This window comes from Chiloscyllium plagiosum, unplaced genomic scaffold, assembly GCF_037043375.1.
Source record: "Chiloscyllium plagiosum isolate Xiang-an unplaced genomic scaffold, Cpla_swu_hap1 HiC_scaffold_10, whole genome shotgun sequence".
Taxonomy (NCBI): domain Eukaryota; kingdom Metazoa; phylum Chordata; class Chondrichthyes; order Orectolobiformes; family Hemiscylliidae; genus Chiloscyllium; species Chiloscyllium plagiosum.
Genome location: NW_028270148.1, coordinates 44,499,923 through 44,524,513, shown reverse-complemented (window position 1 = coordinate 44,524,513; position 24,591 = coordinate 44,499,923). Strand labels below are relative to the sequence as shown.

General features: G+C 39.8%; 1 protein-coding gene across 1 annotated transcript in view; it reads left to right on the top strand.

Moving 5' to 3' along the window:
- kcnh1a (potassium voltage-gated channel, subfamily H (eag-related), member 1a) overlaps window positions 1-24,591 on the top strand; it is a 284,348-nt gene that overhangs the window by 48,157 nt on the left and 211,600 nt on the right. The window contains exons 5-7 of the mRNA XM_043695750.2: window positions 4,861-4,979; window positions 12,839-13,231; window positions 18,533-18,962. Of these exons, the coding sequence (XP_043551685.1) occupies window positions 4,861-4,979; window positions 12,839-13,231; window positions 18,533-18,962 (942 nt within the window). The remainder of the gene's footprint in view (window positions 1-4,860; window positions 4,980-12,838; window positions 13,232-18,532; window positions 18,963-24,591) is intronic.

Below are 24,591 nucleotides of genomic sequence, written 5' to 3'. Positions count from 1 at the left end.
CAGGTTTTACTGCACCTCCCCTTTCCCGAACCAATTGCCTTTCAAATAATAACCTGCCTTCCTGCTTTTGCTGCCAATGTGCATAACTTCACATTTATCCACATTGTTATTCTTCTGTCATGCATTTGCCTACATACTCAACTTGTGCAAATCACACAGATGCATCTGTATATCCTCCTTGCAGTGCACCATCCCACCCAGCTTTGTATCGTTTCCCAACCTGGAAATATTACATTTAGTTCTGTCATTAATATACATTGTAAATGGCTGGGATCCAAGTTCTTATCTCTGTGGTACTATGCTGGTCACTGGCTGTCACTTAGAAAATTATTTGTTTATTCCTCCTCTTAGTTTTCTCTCTGCCAATCAGTTCTTTACCCATGTCTGCAAAGTACCCCCCAATCTCATGTGTTTCAATTTTATATGCTAATCTTTTATGTGGGACATAATCGAAAGCCCTATGAAAGTCCAACTAAATTAACTCCTCTGGCTCCCCCTAATAAACTTTACTGGCTCATCCTTGAAAATTTCCAATAGGTTTGTTCAGCATGATTTCCCTTTCATAAATCCATGTCACTGTGTTTAAAACTCTTAAAACTTTTATACTGGACACCAACATTTTCCCCACTGTTGATGAAAGGCTAATTGGAACATAATTCCCTGTTTTCTCTGAACCTCCTTTTATGTAAATAGCAGTATTATATTAGTTACTCCCCAATCTGTCAGAACTGTTCCAGAGCCTGAAGAATCTTGAAAGATTGCTATCCATGCGCCCACTATTTCGAGGGCCATTTCCTTAAGCACTGGGATGTAGATTATTGGCCGTTGGAGATTTGTTGACCTTTACTCCCACCAAATGGACTAGCACGATTTCCCTACTGATACTGATTTATTTCAGTTCCTTTCCTTACCATGTGTTCCCCAACATTTTTTAGGACTTTATTTGTGTCCTCCTTTGTAAACATAGAATCAAAATATGTGCTTAATTGGTCTGCCACCACTTTATTTCCCATTGTAACCTCCCCTATTCCTGATTGTAAGGGACCTTCACTAATCTTTCCAATTTTTATGCCCTTTCCTCTGACCTCACGCTGTCCCCGATTTCCCTTGATAGCTATGGCCAGGTTGTCTTTCCCATTGTACTTTTGTGTCAGATTGAAATGGACAATTGTTACAGTTTCTCCATGCACTCATTAAATGTTTGTCATTGCCTTCCCGCCATCATCCCTTTAAGTAGCGTTCCCCAATTTATCATGGCCAGCTGGCGCTTCATACCATCATAGTTTCCTTTATTTAGAATCAGGACCCTAATTGGAGAATCACTGTGTCTCTCTACAGCTTACTGAAGAATTCTATCGTATTATGGTCACTGTTCCCCACAGAGTCTCGAACAGCTGGATTGCCAGTTATTCCTTTCTCATTACACAGTGTCCAGTCAAGGATGGCTTGTCCTTTGGTTAGTTATTCACCATATTGATTCAGAAAATCATCCCGTATACCATCCAGGAATTCCTCTTATGTGGTATTCTTACTGATTTGGTTGTCCCAATCTATATGCAGATTAAAGTTATCCATAATTACAGCTGTACAGATGTATTGCTTGCAGCTGTAATTTCCTGTTTAATATATTCCTCAACATTACCATTACTGTCAGAGGGTCTATATACAATCCCCATTATCTTTTCATGCTCCTTGGTGTTTCTTAGCTGTACCCATACAGGTTCCACTTCACCAGAGCTAATATCTTTCCTCACTATTCGGTTCATTTCATCTTTCACCCAGTACTGCTACTCACCTCCTCTTCCTCTTTGCCTGTCCTTCTTAAAAACTAAATACCCCTGTATATTTAGTTCCCATCCTGCAGCCACATCTCCGTAATCCCAAACATATTATGGCCATTTATATCCATTTGCATGTTTAATTCATCCACTATAATTATTGTGGATGCTCAGGGCATTAAGACACAAGGCTTAAATCTTGTCTTTTCAACTTTTCTAGTTCTGGTCGCATTATTTAGTACTTTGGCTTGAATTCTCTGCCTTTCACTTTTCGTATTTCCAATTCTAAAACAAGTTTGTTTTACTCAACAAGTCATTAATTCCAAAGTAACCTATTTGAAGAATCATATAGTGTGGAAACAGACCCTTTGATCCAAAAAGTCCATGCCAACTAGTTTTCCTGCGTTTGGCCCACATCCTTTTAAACCTTACTGTCCAAATGTCTTTTAAATTTTGTGATTGTATTCACCTCTACCACTTCCTCTGGCAGTTCATTCCATATTTGCACGACTTTCTGTGTGAAAAGGTTACCTCTCAGGTCTCTCTTAAATCTTCCCCTCTCACCTTAAATCTATGCCCTCTAGTTTTGGACTCCCCTACCCAGGGGAAAATACCTTAGCAATTCATCTTATCTATTCCCCTCATGATTTCATAAACTTATATAAGGTCACCGCTCAGCCTCCTTTGCTCCAGGGAAGAAAGTTCCAGCCTATCCAGCCTTTTCTTATAACTCAAATCTTCCAGTTTCAGTAACATCTTTATAAAATCTTTTCTGCATCCCTTTTAGTTTAATAACATCCTTCCTATACCAGGGCAACCTGAATTGTAGGCAGTACTCCAAAAGTGGCCTCACCAATGTCTTGAATAGATGCAACATGACACCCCAAGTCCTATACTCAATTCTGTGACCAATGAAGGTAAATGTGCCAAACCTTCACTCCAACCTAAAAAGTAAGGCTTTTTTCACATGGCCCATCACATAATCGGCATCACAAAATCAGATTGGTCATTGCCACATTGCTTCTTGTGGAAATTTGCTGTTCTCAAGTTGGCTGCCATTATTTCCTACAACAGTACAAGCTATTGATTTCAAAATCACTTCATTGGCTTCCTGTCCTGATGTCATCACATAGTGTAGTGGCAGCGGGCTGGGCCCAGACCCAGAGGTTATAGCGTGATAGAGATGTGCAGCATGGAAACAGACCTTTTGGTCCAACACGTCCATGCCGACCAGATATCCCAGACTAATCTAGTCCCATTTGCCAGCATTTAACCCATATCCCTCTAAGCCCTTCCTATTCATATACCCATCCAGATGCCTTTTAAATATTGCAATTATACCAGCCTCTGCCACTTCCTCTGGCAGCTTATTCCATACATGCACCACCTCTGTGTGAAAAAATTGCCTCTTAGGTCCCTTTTATATCTTTCCCCTCTCACCCTAAATCTATGCCCTCTAGTTCTGGACTCCCCCACCTCAGGGAAAAGCCTTTGTCTATACATGCCCTTCATGATTTTATAAACCTCTATGAGGTCACCCCTCAGCCTTCGATGCATCATAAGAACAGAAGAGAACATAAGAAATAGGAGCAGGTGGAGGCCATCTGGCCCATGTAGCCTGCTCTGCCATTCAATAAGATCATGGCTGATCTTTTCATGGACTTAGCTCCACTTAGCCACCTGCTCACCATAACCATTAATTTCTTTTTTGTTCAAAAATCTATCTTTGCCTTAAAACATTCAATGAGATATTCTCAGCTGCTTCACTGGGCATGGAATTCCACTATTTCACAACCCTTTCAGTAGAAAAGTTCCTCCTCAATTCAGTCCTAACTCTGCTGCATCTTAATTTGAGGCTATGCCCACCCCTAGTTCTTGTTTCAGTGGAAACCGTCTCCCTGTTTCCGTCTTATCTATTGCCTTCGTAATTTTATATGTTTCTATAAGATCCCCCTCAATTCCACTGAGTGTAATCCCAGTCTACACAATCTCTCTTCATAAGAAAACCCAGCAAAATCTCTGAAATCTCCTCTGCACCCTCTCCAGTACCAGTACATCCTTTCTCAAGTAAGGAGACCAAAAATATACACAATACTCCAGGTATGGCCTCACCAGCACCCTACACAGCTGCAGCATAACCTCCCTATTTTTGAACTCCATCTATCTAGCAATAAAGAACAATATTCCATTTATCTTCTTAATTACCGGTTGCATCTGCAAACCAACTTCTTGTGATTCATGCAGAAGGACAGCCAGGTCCCTTTGCACCGCAGCATGTTGCTGTTTTTCACTGTTTAAGTAATAGTCTGTTTTGCTGTTATTCTACTAAAATGGATGACCTCACATTTACCAAAATTGTTCTCCATCTGCCAGATCCTTGCCCATTCACTTAACCTATCTGTATCCCTCTGCAGATTTTTAGTGTCCTCTGTACACTTTGCTCTATCACTCATCTTACTGTCATGTGCGAAATTTGACACACTACACTTGGTCCCCAACTCTAAGTCATCTATGTAAATTATGAACAACTGTAAATTGTATCAAAACTGTTTTAGGCTGTTTGAGAATTCGATATGGGGACCCTCTTGTGGCATTGTGGTAGTATCCTTACTCCTGGACCTGGAGGCCCAGGTTCAATTCCCACCTGCTCCAGAGGTGTGTAATAACATCCCTGCATTAGAAAAAATAGGTTAAATTAAAATAAATATAATTAAGATTAAAAAAAAACTTTCAAATCTGGTTTCATTAATCTTTCAAAAGAAAGAAAGTGTTGAAAAATGCTAGGACACAATTAGTAATTTTTGGAATTTTTAATATGATTTTATCATTTCTTGTTTAATCTATAGCAGTTAAAATATCATAAAAATAATATCTATTCTGACTTTCAGGGATAATAGAAATGATTGCCTGATAAATCTGTGATAAACTGGATATATTTTCCCAAATGCTGCTTTCTTTGTTCCATTTTTTTATGTGTTTTTAAACAGGTTGGCAAATACAATTGAATATGTTGATACCTGAAGATTAAAGGAGAGTTTTTGTTTGGTAATATAAGTTTTCAAATTGCTTGATGTGTTTACAGGCTGGGGTAAATTTGCCCGTTTGACAAGAGCCCTTACAAGTAGCAGAGGTGTTCTACAGCAGCTTGCTCCAACTGTACATAAAGGGGAAAGTGTTCATAAACATTCACGGCTGGCTGAGGTAAGAATAAGACACAATTAAGATGTGAAATTAATTCAGATAAGTCAGTGTTTTCACATATGTAAATGAAGAAATGCTGCTGTCTTTGGCACTCAGAGGATTGCTGGAGACCTGGTACCTTCTCAGCCCCAGGCAGAAGTCATGCCCCTGCTCTCTGCTACAAATGATTTGCTCAATCTGCAGAGACAGGCACAGGAAAATCATGATGGTGTGCCAGAGGCTGGAGTGAAGTGTAGCAGAGTCCTCCAAGGTTCTCTCTGCTGAGGTGTCTCCGACACGCGAGCACCAGGTTGTCTCCATGGAAACAGTGGTAGTCACCTTGGGGACCCAGGTGCAGCAGTGACTGCTGGATATACATTCAAACCTGCACATCATCATTTTAACTAAAGTTGCTCAGCATCAATCGGGAGGTGAGAGGGGGTGAGAGATCTTGGCCTGATTCTAGGTGCACCTTCCCAGATGAGAAGCTTCTTCATACATCCCTAGGGTGTAAGAAATTGCAGTTGCCAAGCATCATTCATCTCTCACAAGCAACCCACTAGAATCATTGAATCCCTACAGAGCAGAAAGATGCTCATCAAGTCTGTACCGACTCTCTGAAGAGCATCCCAACCTGACTCAGACCCCTACCCTAGCTCACATTTCCCATGGCTAATCTACTTAGCCTCCACATCCCTGAACACTAGGGCAATTTAACATGGTCAATCCTCCTAACCTGCACATCTTTGGACTGTGGGAGCCTAGTGCTCTGAGGCAGCAGTGCGAACCACTGAGCTGCCATCCTCTTTGATTCCACTGGCTCATTGGCTGTGACCATCGACTGTGACTGATCTTCTGGATTGTAATTGAATCAGCTCCTATACTGGCTGCATCCCCCCCCCTACCAACTGACTGCAGACCCCTTCACCGCACAAAGTACTCAACCCTTTTGACTTTTGCCTATGACCATGTACTTCAAGCACATGCAGTATGTTTACCATGTATACTGCTGGTTAATGCTGCAGCCCTGATATTGACGCAGCATCTGACCACCTCTTCTCTGACTGATGTATTTATTCCTCAATGCTTCGCTCTGCCACAAGCTGCCTGCCTGTCATTCTGCACTGAAAAGCAGGTTAAATCCCAGAGGCTGCTTGCCTCTAAGTACGTGCTCAAGGCCTTATGTGTTAAGAATTATCTAAAGGCCTGCAGCTGAAAAATCTGTATCAATAGATTAGATATCTGGCTGCCCTTGAGTGTAAAGCAACCTGGCCATGTATGTAAGTCCTAGATGCACCTCAGCTCCAAATTAGATGTCCAAGGACCAGAAATGGTGGCTCATTGGTCCAAATGCTGGCATGATGTTGTGATGCTGGTCCCTAAGTGATGCTAAGCTGTGTCGATTAAGGGCTGGAGAGGATTGCAGCCATTGACATGCAGGGTTCGTGTGTAGGAGAAGCAATTCTATGTAAAGAGAGTTTAGAGCTTGGCATAACCATACTGCAAGCTGCGCCCTGTATTACCTGTCAAGTTTTGCACTGTCTAGTTTCTTGATGGAGGAGAGGAAAATTGGAAGTGTGATGTTTAATCCAGTGAGCTGTGGTATTAATGAAGTGCAAATGTATATCTTGTTGTCACTCGAGGGTGAGATTCTGAATTCGCTATCTAAGGTTTGAGGACTAAATCTGGCCTTTTTTTCCCAATTTTTTCAAATTAAGTCATTTTGCTTTCCATTAAGTGTGTCATAGATGTTTGGAGGAGAGCATCCCTGTCCGTTGACCAGGACACCAGAAAGAATTTCCTTGTTACACTCCAAAACAGTGCCACAGGATCTGTTACATGGCTTGAAAGGGCTAATGGGGCATTGGTTTAGTGACTCTTCCAGATGATGGTGCAGGGCTCCCTCTGTGATACACTGCAACGTTCTGCTAGATTTTCTGCACAAGTCTTCAGTGTAGCTTGAATTCACAATCTCTGATTCACAAACTGTATTAATAATGGAAGTTCTAAGTGCAAACCAATTGAAAAGAAATGTATATTCAATAGACTGACCTGAGTCAGTATTCAAAGAGGTGTTTAAGTCTCACCTACCACAGAGGTGCGTTGTTACAGGTCGATTGAAATCACTAGATCCATTAGAAATGTGCACCATTTGTTCTTTTTTTTTGCTCATACTAATGAAGTTTTCATTAAATTATTCACCATTATAATTTTTATACATAATGTTAAATCCTCGCTTATGTCCATACTTCTGGCTGTGAAATTTGATGATCAGCTAAAGGTCACCTTTTAGCAGTGAGGTGTTGAAATGCAATTAGGAGCAGATAACCTATTCATTTTTTTTTTGTCTGTTTAAAGCTGTGTGATGAAATGACTGTCATGTTTGCCCATAAAACAATGGTCATTTTTTCTAAATATAAATTGTTGTATGTGAATTTCTTTCTATTTTTAAGATAATTAATATAAACGTAATTAAACAATATAAAGCTATTATTAATATATAAAGTTATGTTTGTATAATATTGTATTTCTCATTTTTGATGTTCTGCAAATTTTTTGTAGTCAATAGTTAAAATAGAATTGAATGCTCCTTTACCAAACAGTATATGTCATATAGGATTGACACTATCCTATATGAATCCTGCAATGAAAATTGAAAATAACTGAAATGACAGCTCTCCATCTATGTGCAAAGAAACTGAGTAATATAAATTCTATTGATCGTTAATCACAGAACACTTAATACTGCACATAATGTACATTTTGCTATGTGTACCATTGAAAGAGAACAATTATACAAAAATAGAAAAGGTCTGGTGTTTGACATTAATTATTATTAAATGCTTATCAAGTGATGTTTGGTCCTTTTGACTTACTGATATGATTTTGAGGTAATGCTTGTAATTGGTTTCCATAGTAAAAATCCTGCTAAGACTTCAAAACTGCCATCCTCTTCAAATTCAGAGTGCTTTGAAGTCTTGGTTATGATGCTGGGGTTAGCAATTACCAGCTATCTGAAATGAATCAGCATGTACCTTTGTCATCAAGATGAGTTGTTGCAGTGTGAACTATGCTTCCACTGAAAGGAATTTTTCTCTTTTACATTTCTAATTTAAAGTCTTCTAATAGCCTTGAATTATTGAAGGTTTAATGCCCCTAGTATCTTTTATATGCTTGTGTAGTATTAACTTAAAGCATTTGAATCTTCTTAATGAGATGCAGACCTCATGGCAAGATTCGCTTCAAGCAAGATAGGATAGGAATGAGAAGCATGATAATTATTTGTTCCTCATGCGTTTGTAATATGTGTGTCTTGATGATGATCCTTACTCAGCAGAAAATGTAAAATTGAACTTTTACTTGGAAATGTGGTCAGCATCTCAGTTGTAAAATATCAACTCTTCCTCAAGTCCACTACCTTCAGTTTTGTGCATTCTCAGCCAAGGTGTTCAATTGAGGTTGATCATATTATTGAGTAGGTTTGAATGGAAGGGATTGCTGTGACCACCATAAATGCAAAACTATTTGAGAGCATGATTGTGGAGGGTTAATGTTGAAGTGTTCTCTCACCTGAATGCCATCAATGCGGCAATGTGTTTGCAGTGTAGAGCAAGTTTTATAAATAGACATTGACGCATCTTAACTAGCGATGTGTAGTCTGTACAACAAAAATTCTGACCCTTATGAATTTGGCTGTAGAGATGTGTCAGCAATTTAATTGTCCACAAGCATCACAACTGGACGTAGCAGGACTATGGAACTTAAATCTGATCTGTTGCTTGTTGGGTCGCTTAGACCTCTCCATCACAACTTGCTTTGTTTTGTATGCAAATAGTCCTGTACTGTAACTTCACCAGGTTGACATCTCATTTTCAGGTATGTTTGCTGCTGCTCCTGGTTTGTCCTCCTGCAGTCTTCACTGAATTAGGATTGGTCCCTCAACTTGATAATCACGATAGAGTGAAGTTATGACAGGCTGTGAGGTGACAGATTGTGTATCAGTGCTGCTGATGGTCCACAGTGCATCATGGATGTACAGTTTTGGGTGCAAGATCCATCCTAATTGAATTGATTGTATTAATTGAATTGATTGTCATGTGTACTGAGGCACAATGAAAAGCTTTGTCTTGCGAGCAATACAGGTAGATCACATAATTAAATAGCATAGATAAGTAAATAATAGGTAAACAGTGGCAAAAACCAAAACACAGGTACAGGTGAATGCTAAGAGTTTGTGAGTCCATTCAGTATTCTAACAACAGTAGGGTAGAAATTGTTTCGAAAACAGCTGGTGCGTATGTTCAGGCTTCTGTACTTTCTCCCTGATGGTAGAGGTTGTAGAAAAGCATTGCCAGGGTTGGATGGATCTTTGAGAATGGTGGTGGCCTTTCCTTGACAGCGGCCTGGTTGATGGATTCTATAGATGGGAGGTTGGCCTTTGTGATTGTCCAGGCTGAGTTCACCACTCTCTGTAACCGTCTCTGATCTTGAATGGTACAGTTGTCATACCAGGTCGTGATGCATCCAGACAGAATTCTCTCGATGGCGCACCTATAAAAGTTGGCAAGGGTATTTGTCATCCTGCCAGATTTCCCCAGCTGCCTGAGGAAGAAGCGACATTGTTGGGCCTTTGTAACCAATGCATCCACGTGAACAGTCCAAGAAACATTGTTGTTGATCACCACTCCCAGGACTTGACACTCTCCACTCATTCCATCTCCGTGCTGTTATTGTATAGGGGACATGAGTAATATCCCGCTGATAGTCAAAATGAATTCCTTGGTTTTGCCGGCACTGAGAGCTAGGTTGTTCTCAGTGCACCATTTTTCCAGGTTTTCCACCTCTCGTCAATTGTCTGTTATGTCGCCATCTGAGATTTGACCAACTATGGTGGTGTCATCAGCGAATTTGTAAATGTAGCACAACGGTGGTATCACACACACACAATAGAGACTTTTCTCAGTGGAAAGATAAGACTTTGTCTCCATAAGAACTGTGCAGTGGTCACTCTGATCAATACTGTACATTCTATGCCCTTATCACCCCAGTACTTCTTCCAGTTGGTGTACAGCATGGTGAAGTACCGGTTCATTCAGGGGAGTTGAGGAGTGGGGTTGTGGATAGAGAGGTGGAATGGCCACAGTAGGTGGTGATCAGAAGGAAGTTTCTTTGCCCATGTTTGAGCTGATGTGGGCTTCATGTTGTTTGTAGTAAATGTTGAGTACCTCCAGGACAACTCTCTCCTGACTGTGTACCACTGTGCTACCACCTTTGCTTGGTCTGTCCTTCTGGTAAGATAAGACATACACAGAGATAGTGGTATCAGAAATGGGCTATTGCTTGATTAGACATTTGTGGTACTGCTTCCAATTTTGGCATAGGATTTTGCAGGTCTGGGTTTGCCACTGCTATTTCCAGTGCCAAGGTCACAGCTGGTCTTGTCGAATTTCAATCTTTTTTTTGACATAGCAGTTTACTACAACTGAGTTATTTGCTGGTCCTTATCAGAGGGCAGTTGAGTCAAGAGTCAGATATAGGCTAGACAAGGTAAGGACAGCGTTTTCCCTTTCCTAAAGGACATTATTGAACTGGATGGATTTTTACTACAGTTGACAATGATTTTATGATCACCATTTGACTAGCTTCTATTTAAATTTGATTTATTTATTGAACTTAAATTTCATCATCTATTGTAGTGGATTTCAAACACCTGTCCCGGAGCATTAACCTGGATCTCTGGCTTGTTGAATGGGGTATAACCTTAATGATCTTCAGTGTTCACATTTACTACTGAACAGCCTCACTGTTCCTGAAAAAACATTATAGGTCACATTCTCCATCATGATAAAATAACTTTCTAAAGAATGTTGATAATGAAGCTTCATCGTACTGTATGTATGAGCCAATCATTTACTTCACTCTGTGAAGTTTTAATCAAATATGTAAACAAAGTGGACTTTACACCTGAGTTTACTGTCTGTGAGAATACTTCCAGTAATTATCTGCTTAATGTGCTTGATGACATTATTGCTGGGCTGCTGGTGATCTCTTGACTTGGTACCAGATTAAGTAACATCAAGAAAGGGAGAATCAATTGCAAGTGATTCTACTCCTTCAGTGTCCAGTTAGATTGTAATCACTGGATCTTGTACGTCTGCACTTGATTTCCTGGTAACTGCTATGATTCATTCATTCTTGGGAAGCATGTATCTTCCAAGTTTTCCATTCTCCCCATAGCTTCAGCAGTTGATTCTTAGGAGATGATGCCTGCCTTCTGAATAACTGAATGAAGACTTCTGAAATCTTGTATAAGATTTCGTCCTTGGATTGAATAGATTACCGGAGGAGAAAGTGAGGTCTGCAGATGCTGGAGATCAGAGATGGAAATGTGTTGCTGGAAAAGCGCAGCAGGTCAGGCAGCATCTAGGGAACAGGAGAATCGACGTTTCGGGCATTAGCCCTTCTTCAGGGCTAATTCCTGAAGAAGGGCTAATGCCCGAAACGTCGATTCTCCTGTTCCCTAGATGCTGCCTGACCTGCTGCGCTTTTCCAGCAACACATTTCCATCTTTGAATAGATTACCGCCTGTCTGATACCATCTACAAGGCACAAGTCACGAGTGCGATGGAATAAAATCTACTTGCTTCCCTTCATCACTTATACTCAGCAGCAGCAGTGCGTACCATTTACAAGATGCACAGCAGTCACTCACCAAGGCTCCTGTGACATCACCTTTCAAACCATCTGGAATAACAAGGGCAGCCCCACCCCTGGAAAAACACCACCTGTATATTCCCCTCCAAGCCATTCATCATTCTGACTTGACAATATATTGCTGTTCCTTCACTGTCACTGAGTCAAAATCCTGAACTCCTTCCCTAACAGCATCATGGGGATCCCCATATTGCAAAGACAGCATGCGGTTCAAAAAGAAAGCTCACCACCACATTTTCCAGGCAATTAAGCATAGGTTATAACATATATAGGATATCCAGCTACAATTTTTTAGTTCACATTAATTAGTTTTTTTTAAATCAAATGATGACCAATCTATCTTTCTCCCTTGGCCTTTCAATGGAGGGCTCTTACCCAGCACTCATGGTGGGACAAAAAATGCCCTATTCTTATTACACGGGCTGCTTGTGCAAGTGGAATGGCAACTTGTGAATGGGGCATTTTTTATTGAGAGCATGACTAGCTCATGTTCACTGTGATGCAGCAGTTACAGCAATGCATCATTTTGACTGCACAATCTGTGAAAGATGGCCAATTATAGGAAGGTATTAGAGGCAGTAGTGTGCCTCAGAAACATGAGGTGGTGAGTTCAGGCCCTGAAGAAGAAGCTGCTTCCCTGGGTTGACCTCAAATGGCTAGCTGCTATCATTGCTTACGAATGAAGCCAACTCTTTGTTCGCGTTTCTGTGCTCCTTGCACCACCTAGAGGTGGCATTTGTATGAGCTACAGTCTTAAAAATTAGGGAAAGCTCTTTAGGACTGAGATGAGGAGCAGCTTTCTGTCCCAGACGATGGTGGAGGCAGAGTTGTTGATTGTTTTAAAGCAGATGTAGATATATTTTTATTAGGCTAAAGGATCAAAGGTTATTGGGAATTGATGGTAACATGTAATTTGAAGCTCAAACAGATTAGCCATTATCCTTTTGGATGGTAGAGTTTTGTTAAAGAAAGGTCATAGCTTTAGATCTTGCAGAATTTGTTCTAGGTTCTTTGATTTAGATCACGCTGTAACCCAGGATCATTGATTTCTCAGCAAATATAGCTAATCCTATCAGGTTGTAACATCTCAGAGGTGTACTACTGGATATTAGCCATTATTAATTTCAATGTTTTGTTAATAATCATAATTTGTCTTTGCTGTGCAGGTATTACAACTTGGGTCTGAGATCCTTCCACAGTACAAGCAAGAGGCACCAAAGACTCCACCACATATAATCTTGCATTACTGCGCATTCAAAACTTCCTGGGATTGGATCATCCTGATTCTGACCTTCTACACTGCAATCATGGTTCCATACAATGTCTCTTTCAAGACTAAGCAGAACAATGTGACTTGGTTGGTTGTTGACAGCATAGTTGATGTAATCTTCTTAGTAGACATTGTCCTCAATTTTCATACCACCTTCGTTGGACCAGCAGGAGAGGTCATTTCAGACCCGAAGCTCATCCGTATGAATTATTTGAAGACTTGGTTTGTAATAGATCTCCTCTCCTGTCTGCCGTATGATGTCATCAACGCATTTGAAAATGTAGATGAGGTTGGTATCTGATCATTTTGTTTTGTAATCTATGGATGCTATAAGTTTTTCCTGCTCTGGACTAACAATGGATAAAATAAGTCAAGACTTTTTATTCATAGTGTTATCCAGCTAAGGATATCCAGCTATTGCTAGAATGTGCTTCTGTGTGGATGTCAATTGAGGCATAGCTGTGATATCTCATGCCTACAGGAAGGAAGAAAATTGGAAATTTACTGGAACCTTACAGTGTATTAATGAATTAGTGATGTTGACTTTCATATTAATTGTTTATATGCCAATCTGGTGGAATGAGGCATCCTCCTTTTATAGAAATCAATGAATTGTAAAACAGGCAGATCCTAGACCCACAATTAAAGATGAAAATCTGCTTCAATATTTATTATGTTTCCTAAATTAATTTGGGTGATTCCTCAACATGTTTAAATATGTAAAATGAACAAGACGAACCATTAAAATACATTTTGTTTCAATTAGATTCACTCAATGCTAATATTGTAATTGACTGGCCAGTTTCCAGTATTTCCAAGTGATGATATTTAAACCAGATTTTGGCAAGAAAAGTTTCTATTAGCAAGCAGTATGGGAGCTGTGAAGCTGGAAAAATGGGATGGGGTGCCTGAAATAACTTCACAGAGGCCAGTATCCCGTCACCAAGTTGCCCTTTATTTACATGTGCATAGAACATGACACTGATCGAGCTTCCTCAGAGCCAGCAGTCAGAATGAATAGGATGTCTGACACTCCTGTTTATATCTGTCAGCCAGGGTTAACAGCCCCAATCAGGGAACTCCTATTCTATGTGGTTCACCTGATTGATCTCATTACAATCTCGACAGTGCCTACCACCAAAATGCATTCCTAAAGTTTCTTGTCACTTGAGCAGTATTTCAGTTGCCCACCTATTCCTTCCATGATCACATTTAAGTGATGTCAGGGAATGAGAAAGTAAAGTTTAGGAAATTAGTTATTTTGCTACTCTTGGAGAAAATGAGGACTGCAGATGCTGGAGATGAGAGCTGAAAATGTGTTGCTGGAAAAGTGCAGCAGGTCAGTCAGCATCCAAGGAGCAGGTGAATCGACGTTTCGGGCATGAGCCCTTCTTCAGGAATGGGCTCATGCCCAAAACATCGATTCTCCTGCTCCTTGGATGCTGCTTGACCTGCTGCGCTCTTCCAGCAACACATTTTCAGATTTTGCTACTCTCCTACAGTACTGCAATCAATCCAGCAAGATCAGATGGTGGACAGTTCAATATTGACTCCAGTAGCCCAGAGTTCATACACACTGTTTTGACCTGGATAGCATTAAGTTCCTATGTTGCAGTATGCTCATACGGGTCTGTGGTGAATATTTGATTTCATTCCCAGTTTCAGCTTTATAGAAGGTGGAGGACTTTAGAGGAAATGAATCATATAGAACTCAGCAACTAACTTGAAAGAACCAGGATATTGATAATTTGGGGCATAGAGATGGTGGTGCAATGAGAGATGGCTAGAATTTCTCTTTTTTAAGATGGTTATTACCTAGCACTGAGGAAGGTCTGATATTTTATTCGTTATCCACTAATAAAGTTATTAATTATTTCCCCAACTTAATAGCACTAAAATGCGCTTTATTGTGCAGCATAATTTGAAATTATGCAGTGTTGGAAGAGTATTTACTTTTGTACACCTCTCTGTCAATGCTGTCAAGATGATAGCTTGTCAAGGAGGAATTCTGAACAAGTTTTTCAATATTGTACTGTTAATCTAGGGAATAGAATGCAAAGGCACAAGTAGCATTTTGGCCCTCTGCTCAGTTGTGCTCAGTGATCCTGATGGTGTGGTTGCTTAGTTTAAACTCCCTGTGGGAATTATATTATCCCAATTAATTCATCAAATGGCCTTATCCATGTCACTAAGCATATTCTTCTGTGGAACAAAAAATGGCAATAAGTGGTTTTCTGAACTAAGAAGAAATCCTTGTTCACACCCTGTTTCCCCATTTTCTTGTGTATATAATGCTTTTCCATTGAGAATAGTGCCAAAGGAAGGTTTGAAATGCTATTTTCATTGTGTGCATTAAACAGCATTTATATGCTGCGTTGTGACAGAGTTTCTTGGATACATGCAGAATACAAAAAGATGTTGTAGCTAATTGTATGTTTCCTGTTTGTCTATTCATTTACAATGAGTAAAATAAAGTACTGTATTTGATTTACAATAGTTCACAACATTTGCACTAGCCTTAACATGTTTTTACACTTTGTTTTCTTCTTGCTTTCTACTTTTTCCATTTGCATGCTTCTTTATTTCTGTGGCTTGATCCTCTTCTGACTATGTTTTGGGGTTTGAAGGACTGCAATCATCATGCTGTAACCAAAGTAGGCTTTCTATTTCATAAGTTATGTTTAATGTGTTTTCTCTAAAGTGCTTGAACGTAATGAAGAGCTGCACTTTTTCAAAATGCTCTCCTTGTGATGCTTCATATTGACATTTGTACGGTAGACTCTTTATATTTATGCTCTATTAACTTGTGCAGTGGAGAAGGTTGGAGAAAGATTCTGTGCTATTCTATGTAACACAGTGTTTCTAGTTAACCTCAGAGAGACAGAGAATCACTGAACTATTACAGCACAGAGGTGTCTGTTCTGCTCATTATCAGCAAAAGCTCTGCAAAACTGTTTTACTATAACCCTGTACATTCTACGCTTTCAGAAAATAATCCAGTTGCTTGTTGAATGCTTTGATTGAACCTGCCTCCATTATGCTGTCAGGCAATACATTCCAGACCTTAGCCATTTGTTGCATGAAAAGGTTTCCCATTTTGTTTCCATTGTTCTTTTGCCAATTACATTAAATTTGTGCCATTGTCTTCTTGATCCTTCATGAGGTAGGAACAATTTTTCCTTATCTACTCTGTCCAGATCACTCAAGATGTTGAATATCTTTGTCAAATCTCCTCTCAACCTCCTCCTCCAATGAAATTAGTCCCAACTTTTCTAATCTAATTATATAACTGAAGTTCTTCTTCACTGAAATCATTCTTGCAAATCTTTCCTCACTGTCTCTAATGCCATCATATCTTTCCCAAACTGTGGCTCCTAGAATTGGATGTAATATACCAGTTGAGTCTGACCCAGTCTTTTATACAAGTTTAACATACCCTCTTTCCTCTTTCACTCTCTGCATCTATTAATAAAGCCTAGAATGTTGTATGTTTTGTTAATTGCTCTCTCAATCTGTTTCACAACCTTTAATGAGTTATGCAGAGGTACACCCAGGTTCCTGGTTTAGATTAGATTCCCTACAGTGTGGAAATAGGCCCTTCGGCCCAACCAGTTCACACCGACCCTCCGAAGAGTAACCCACCCAGACCCATTTCCCTCTGACTAATGCACCTAACACTATGGGCAATTTAGCCTGGCCAATTCACCTGACCTGCACATCTTTTTGACTGTGGGAGGAAACCGGAGCACCCAGAGGAAACCCACGCAGACACGGGGAGAAAGTGCAAACTCCACGCAGACAGTTGCCCGAGACTGGAATTGAACCTGGGACCCTGGTGCTGTGAGGCAGCAGTGCTAACCACTGAGCAACCGTGATGTCCACAAAAAACACACACGTTCACAGCCAAGAAATCGTTAGGAGTGAGAACAGAAAACACCCTGTCCCTGGGTGGTTTCAAACCACCAACCTTTCGGTTAACAGCCAAACACGCTGACCAATTGCGCCACAGAGACAGATGACAGGTTTCCTGCACCATCTTTAGAGTTGTACCTTTTCTTTTATATTGTCTCTCCATGTTCTTCCTATCAAAATTAATCACTTCTCAATTGTCTGTATTGAATTTCACCTGCCCATTTCACTGACATGCACTTCTGAATTTACATATCATCTACAAATTTTGCCCTGAGCGTAGGACATTAATAAAATACTCATTTTGATTGCTTGCAATCAGATTGAACCATTTACTTACAATCAAAATAAAAAATGTACAAAGGTTGTTTCTAGGATAGCCAGTGTGTCATATTTAATGATATTTTGTACAGTTTTAAGGTTTTTTTGACCATTTGTAAATCTGTGTATGCACAGTGTGTGGCTGATGACAACATAAACACTGCATGACTTATTTTACAGTGTTGCATAAGAAACACCCTTGTAACCTTTATTAATTGTATTGATGTGATCAGATAAATGCTACATAATTGAACTGTCACCTGGTGTGATAATTAGAAATGGTAGTTCACACTTGCAAAATGAAATAGTGTATAATTTGTTTGAATTTCTTGAAATACATGCAAAATGTGAATAATATGCACCTCAATCTGTGGGTGACTTTGAGTCCTAGAAGATATTTTCACAAGTCACATAGAGTACTGTGACTAGTTCTTGGTTGCTGTTCTATCTTAAGGACAGTGCAGTCGTAACTCACTAATATTCAGATATTGCCTCTTATCCTTGCACTTTTTATGATACAGGTACTTTGTTTTATATCCGTTAATAGTTGAATTTTCCAATAAAAATTCAAATAGCCTGTTGCAAGATTCTAATTTGCATATCTAATCAGACAACTAATTTTTCACATTTTTGCTGTCATACTAAGCTGGTGATGGATAACTGTGATAAATGTTTCTTCCATGCAAAAAGGCATAAGGTTTGTTATGAACACACACCAAAATGTCCATTAGAGGGTGGGAGGTGGTGTAGTGATTAAAAACTAAATATTTTGGACTGCAGCTCAAAATATTTACATTGTTTTTGCAGTGGCAAATTTGGAAGTTTGTGGAACACTTCACAATATTTATTTCAGGCTTCCACACTGTAATTGGGAGTCAGATTTAAATTGAACAGTTGCCATATGGTTTTCTAAGGAGTCAGGAAACCTTCAGGAGAAGGGAATCAGGAACCAAGGTTAAATTACTTTTATAATGCTTCTTATGGGCCAAGAGGTGCAGGAATTCTGTATCTAACTTTCCCTGCTGCTGATTGCAATCACCGTCCACCTAAGCCTGATCTCTCACTCACCCTCATGTCTGTACTGGCATCTCTGTCCTACCAAGATCTCTTGCTCTATCCCATGGTGATTTCTTTACACTCCACTCTCCAATAAGCCCCAATATTTCTCTCTCTCCCTTCCTATCTCCTTAATGACCTTTTTTCTCCATTCCAATCTCTTGTTTTTAAAATTGTCTATTAAATATCAGAGGACTAAAAAGCTCTGATGTATAGCTTTGGAAATATTAAAATGCTTTGTAATTTTAAATTTTATTTTTGAAGTACATATATATTAACTGATATGTATTATGTCATTTTGCAGGGCATCAGCAGTCTCTTCAGCTCCCTCAAAGTTGTTAGGCTTCTTCGCTTGGGCCGAGTAGCTCGGAAGTTGGACCATTACATTGAATATGGAGCGGCTGTATTGGTACTGCTTGTGTGTGTTTTTGGGCTTGCAGCACATTGGCTGGCTTGTATCTGGTACAGCATTGGGGATTATGAAGTGATCGATGAAGAATTAAACAGGATCAGAACAGATAGCTGGCTCTACCAATTAGGAGAAACCATAGGAATGCCGTATCACTTTAATACAAGTGGGACGGAAAAATGGGAAGGTGGACCAAGTAAAGACTCAGTGTACATTGCCTCACTCTACTTTACAATGACCAGCCTCACCAGTATTGGCTTTGGTAATATTGCTCCAACAACCGATGGCGAGAAGATTTTTGCTGTGGCTATGATGATGATTGGCTGTAAGTATATAAAAGACTTCACATTCAATATTGACTGCATTCCATTTCTAACTTTTATAGTCAGATGTTGCAAGTTTGTTGGTTTATATGAATACTATGCAGTAAGAAACATTTAGATGCAGTGCTTTCTGGACCAATGTAACTTGCTGTGTGTAAAAATCAAAGTTCTAATCTTCTATAGACACAATGTGAAATAATTGGCACTAAGTTGCATAAGAATTTGTTTACAGGTCGAAACAAAGGAGAAGCCAAATTAATCAATAGCATCAGAAAATGATTGAAACATGAGGAATTGAAGTTATGTAGTTTGGTTAATTTGCTAATGGATGGTTCCCAAACAAATCTGGTCATCTGTATCAGATAGGCATCTGACTGTTATTCTGCATGTTCAAGCATGGACACACTCACAAGGCACTTAGGTGGAGATCTCAGATGATAAAATTGATATATTGCTCTCCTGGAAGTTGTATCTAGCTTTAAGTTATTATTTGCCATTAATTTGCACCATGGGTATGTAAAGGTTTCCAATTGCTCACTCTATTCCTTTCTACTTTCCTATTCTATCCAAAACATGAAATAAAGGAATGATGGTATTTGTGAGGGAAGCCAATACTGACCTACACTATCTTGTGTTGGTTGCTGATCACCTGCTCTTTGACACAGTGGAAGTGTTTGTGGTTCTTAAAAACCATTACTGGAGATCCAGAAGGCTACATGGTGTAATGAGTAATATCTTGCCCTTTAGGGATCCCCATTTTGCTGAAAATGTGCAGTCTTGCTTTGCTGTAATTTTCCTGCAGGCAAAGTCCTGAAGGTGTTTGCCCCACATAATAATACGTTTTCTGCATTCTGTCCTATAAATTCACTAATGTTGTTGACCTTCCCTGTGATAGTTTGAAAAGACCTAGAGGTAGCAAAGTTCATTGTTCTACTGATTTGCAGCTGATATCTACTGGTTTGATTCCTGCACATAATTCCCAGTCTCCTACAACAACAGAATCTGGGAAGGGAGTTGTCCTACGATATGTAGGTGAGTATAGGTCTATGTACACTGCTTTATCCAACTTTGAATTCTCTCTCTCTCTCACCCTTTCACTTGATTCCTCATCTTCTGAAAATACTCAAAAAACATCAAAAGATTAATTCTGGTATTCAGAATTATATTGTAGCCATCAGAAATATATTGTGAAGCATTTCTTTCCTGAAAGGCCCAAAGTGATGGTCATTATTACCTATTATCCCCCACTTCCAATAAAAACTAGAATGCTTCAGTCATCAAAAGCGAGCAAGAAACTACTGCAAATGTAGTTCAAGCTGAAATTAGGTAAAATGCCTAATTTCTTGCATCTTGTATGGCTGTTTCATTCTACTGGAACAGATTGTTAGAAAGTCTGTCTTAAGTTAAATCAGTAATTTACTCACATATGCAGGTGTCTGTGCTATTAAGAGTGTAAAATGATTTGCCAACAAGGAGACAACTTTCCATCAGGTAAGAGCTAAAAATTCAATTCCAGAAGACAAACAGCAAGAATTTTTTTTTGCCATTTCAGAAAATGCCTTTCATTAGGGTTGCTTCAAGCATTCATCTCCCTAAGGTAGAGTAACTTGAAAGATGGAGGAAATGATTCTGAAAAATTCATTCTGGTAAAAATACTGATAGATCACGAACTAATTATCTTTGTCGTTCTGAGCTGGAGTATGTGAGGAGGTTTTCATTAAACAGCTACGTCATTAGGGAGACATATTGATTAGTTAAATTGTGGGAAATATTTCTATAATGTTTTTACTGCTATTGAATAAACGAAAGCAGAAAAATCGAATTTTTATTTTTTGATTTAATCATGAAGCTCTTGGCATATTTTAGGCTTGTATTGCTAGTGTGTAAAACAGATTCGGAAAGATTGTCAAGTTACTGTAGCATATTCTTTACGTTTCATACACTTGTCAAGGCAATAGGATTTCTAGACACTAAGTGCATTTTCAAAAGTGCAGGCTGTAATCAGCTGTATACACATTGAGATACTGGTCCTTATAATTCTGCATCATACATTTGGCATCAACGCAGTGATTACAATGCAATGATCTACATATGATTTTCATTTTCAGTTATTCACCTGCATTATTTGAACAGAAAAATCGTTTACTATTATGAGTTTTGAGAAAGTGGAAATAAGATCATAGTTCAAAACTGCAGCTACCATAACTGGACAGAAATAACAAAGAGATTCTAATGTGTACTTAACTCTACTACTGATCCATTCTTTTGGTCAGTTTGAATAAAGATGAAGATATACCAGTAGTGTTCTTTTGGAGAAAAATGTCTTTTGTTGGTGCATGTTGTATTTGGAATAACCTAGCACTAGAGAATAGTCAGAATTTCTTGGCTGGAAGAGAAAAGGAGAATGGAAGAGGTCACTAAATGCTACACGGGGAGAGGATGATAACAGGTTGAATGACTTGCAACCTGCACCACCAAGAAGCATGAACGTTTTAAGCAATTAAAATCATAACCTCACTAAGGCATGGAAATGATGCAAGTTAAGGGAAGGAATGGATGGCTAAATGCACAGAAAAGGTATGTGATTGAAATAGATAATAAGGCTAGGATTCTCTTATGCAATCATAGCTAAAGTAGGATGGGAAGGGTGTAAAAAATGAACAAAGATTCAGGTGCCATGCTTATAAGTAAAAGGATGCCAGGGCAATAATCAGAGCTGGCTTTTAAAATATATATCCACATACTAGTATTGGCTTTGCAATTGCTATACGAGTTTGGATCTGGAATGATAAGGTAACAATCCATAAAAGATGAAGAATTTGGGCACACATCTTTGGTCCCTAGATAGTTGGACACTGGACATACCCTGAAAGATACACATTGGTACCTCTTGAGGCACTGACCCTGTGGGAATTGCCCGTTGAGTTCAGGCTTTACATAGACAATTGTCTGAGGCTGGAATTCTCCAAAAAGGGAGGCATGATGGCTCAGTGGTTAACCCTGCTGCCTCACAGTGCCAGGAAACTGGGTTTGATTCCACCCTTGGGTGATTGTCAGTGTAGAGTTTGCACATTCTTCCCCGTATCTCCATGAGTTTACTCCAGGTGCTACAGTTTCCACTCACAGGTTAGGTGGATTGACAATGCTCAATTGCGCATTGTGTCGAGGAATTTGCAGGCTAGGTGGATTAGCCATGGAGAATGTAGGGTTACAGGGATAGGATGGGGCATAGGTCTGGATGGGATGCTGTGTGGAGCGTCAGAGTGGACTGTAAGGACTCTTGGTCTATACCCGATGGAGTTTAGAAGGATGAGAGGGGATCTAATTGAAAATTACAGAATACTGAATGACCTGGACAGAGTTGATGTTGGGAAGATGTTTCCATTGGTAGGAGAGACTAGAACCCAAGGGCACAGCCTTAGAGTAAAGGGAAGACCTTTTAGAATGGAAATAAGGGAAACTTCTTTAGCCAGAGAGTGGTGAATCTATGGAATTCACTGTCACAAAAAGGCCAGTAATTGAGTCTATTTAAAACTGAAATAAGTAGGTTCTTGCTTGTCGAGGGGATCAAGGGTTATGGGAAGAAAGTGAGAGAGTGGGGATGAGAAACTTGTCAGCCATGATTGAATGGTGGAGCAGACCTGATGGGCTGAATGGCCTAATTTCTACTCCAATATCTTATGATCTACATCACGTTAAAACACACGGACAATTGGCATTTATGACCCACGCTACCACCATGAGAAACTCACCTGTGTTCAAAAAGTAGTTCAGCTATTCAGCCCACTTGCAGGGAGATCCCCTCTCATCCTTCTAAACTCCACAGAGTATAGACCTCGAGTCCTCAAACTTTCCTCATATGTTAAGCTTTTCATTCCTGGGACCATTCTTGTGAACCTACTCTGAAAACATTTCCAGGGCCAGTTCATCATTCCTGAGATATGGGGCCCAAAACTGCACACAATACTCCAAATGTGGCCTGACCAGAGCCTTATAGAGCCTCAGAAGTATATCCCTGTTTTTACATTCAAGTCTTCTCAAAATAAATGCCATCACTGCATTTTACCATCCTAAGTACTGACTCAACCTGCCAGTTTACCTTGAGAGAATCCTGAACTGGAACTCCAAAGTCTGTTTGCACTTCAGACTTCTGAATTTTCTCCCCATTTAGAAAATAGTCCGTATCTCTAGTTACTGGAGCATGTCTCCGAAGTGTGCTGTTCTGCTGTGTGCTGATAACAACCTGGTCTTTTGAGGGAGCAGTCATTGTTGCTAGATCTTTGACAAGAGGCAGGGAAGATATATTTGTCATCTGCAGATATTTCTATGTGCCCTGCATCACAGGCTGATCAGAAATTTAAAAATTCACAGGATCCAGGGGAATAAGTGGCAAGTTGGATCCAAGATTTGCTCAGTATCTAGGAGCAAAGTGTGGTTGATGCATGTTTTTGTGACTGGAAGACTGTTTCCAGGCTAATTCCTCAGCACTTAGTTCTGGTTACTCCGTACATGAAAAAAATTCCATCCAGAGTCTTCCGCAAGGGAATTGTCGTAGAAGATGCTCAATAATCATAGAGTCAGAGAGTCATAGAGATGTACAGCATGGAAACAGACCCTTTGGTCCATGCCGACCAGATATCCCAACCCAATCTAGTCCCACTTGCCAACACCTGGCCCATATCCCTCCAAACCCTTCCTATTTGTATACCCATCCAGATGCCTTTTAAATAATGCAATTTTATTAGCCTCTACTACTTCCTCTGGCAGCTTATTCCATACATGCACCACCCTCTGCATGAAAAAGTTGCCCCTTAGGTCCCTTTTATATCTTTCCCCTCTCACCCTAAACCGATGCCCTCTAGTTCTGGACTCCCCCACCCCAGGGAATTGAATTTGTCTATTTATCCTATCCATGCCCTTCATGGTTTTATAAACTTCTGTAAGGTCACCCCCCAGCCTTTGATGCTCCAGGGAAAACAGCCCCAGCCTATTCAACCTCTCCTTATAGCTTAAATCCTCCAACCCTTGTAAATCTTTTCTGAATCCTTTCAAGTTTCACAACATCTTTCAGATAGGAATGAGACCAGAATTGCATGCAATATTCCAAAAGTGGTTTAATCAACATCCTGCAGAGCTGCAACGTGACCTCCCAACTTCTGTTCTCAATACTCAGACCAATAAAGGAAAGCATACCAAACGCCTTCTTCATTATTTACCTGTGACTCTACTTTCAAGGAGCTATAAACCTGCACTCCAAGGTCTCTTTGTTCAGCAACACTCCCTCGGACCTTACCATTAAGTGTATAAGTCCTGCTAAGATTTACTTTCCCAAAATTCAGCACCTCACATTTATCTAAATTAAACTCCATCTGCCACTCCTCAGCCCATTGGCCTATCTGATCAACATCCCATTGAACTTTAAGGTAACCTTCTTCGCTGTCCACTACACCTCCAATTTTGGTGTCATCTGCAAACTTACTAACATACCTCCAATGTTCATATCCAAATCATTTATATAAATGACAAAAAGTAGAGGACCCAGCACCGATCCTTGTGGCACTCCACTGGTCACAGGCCTCCAGTCTGAAAAACAACTCTCCAAAGCCAGCCTATGTCTTCTACCTTTGAGCC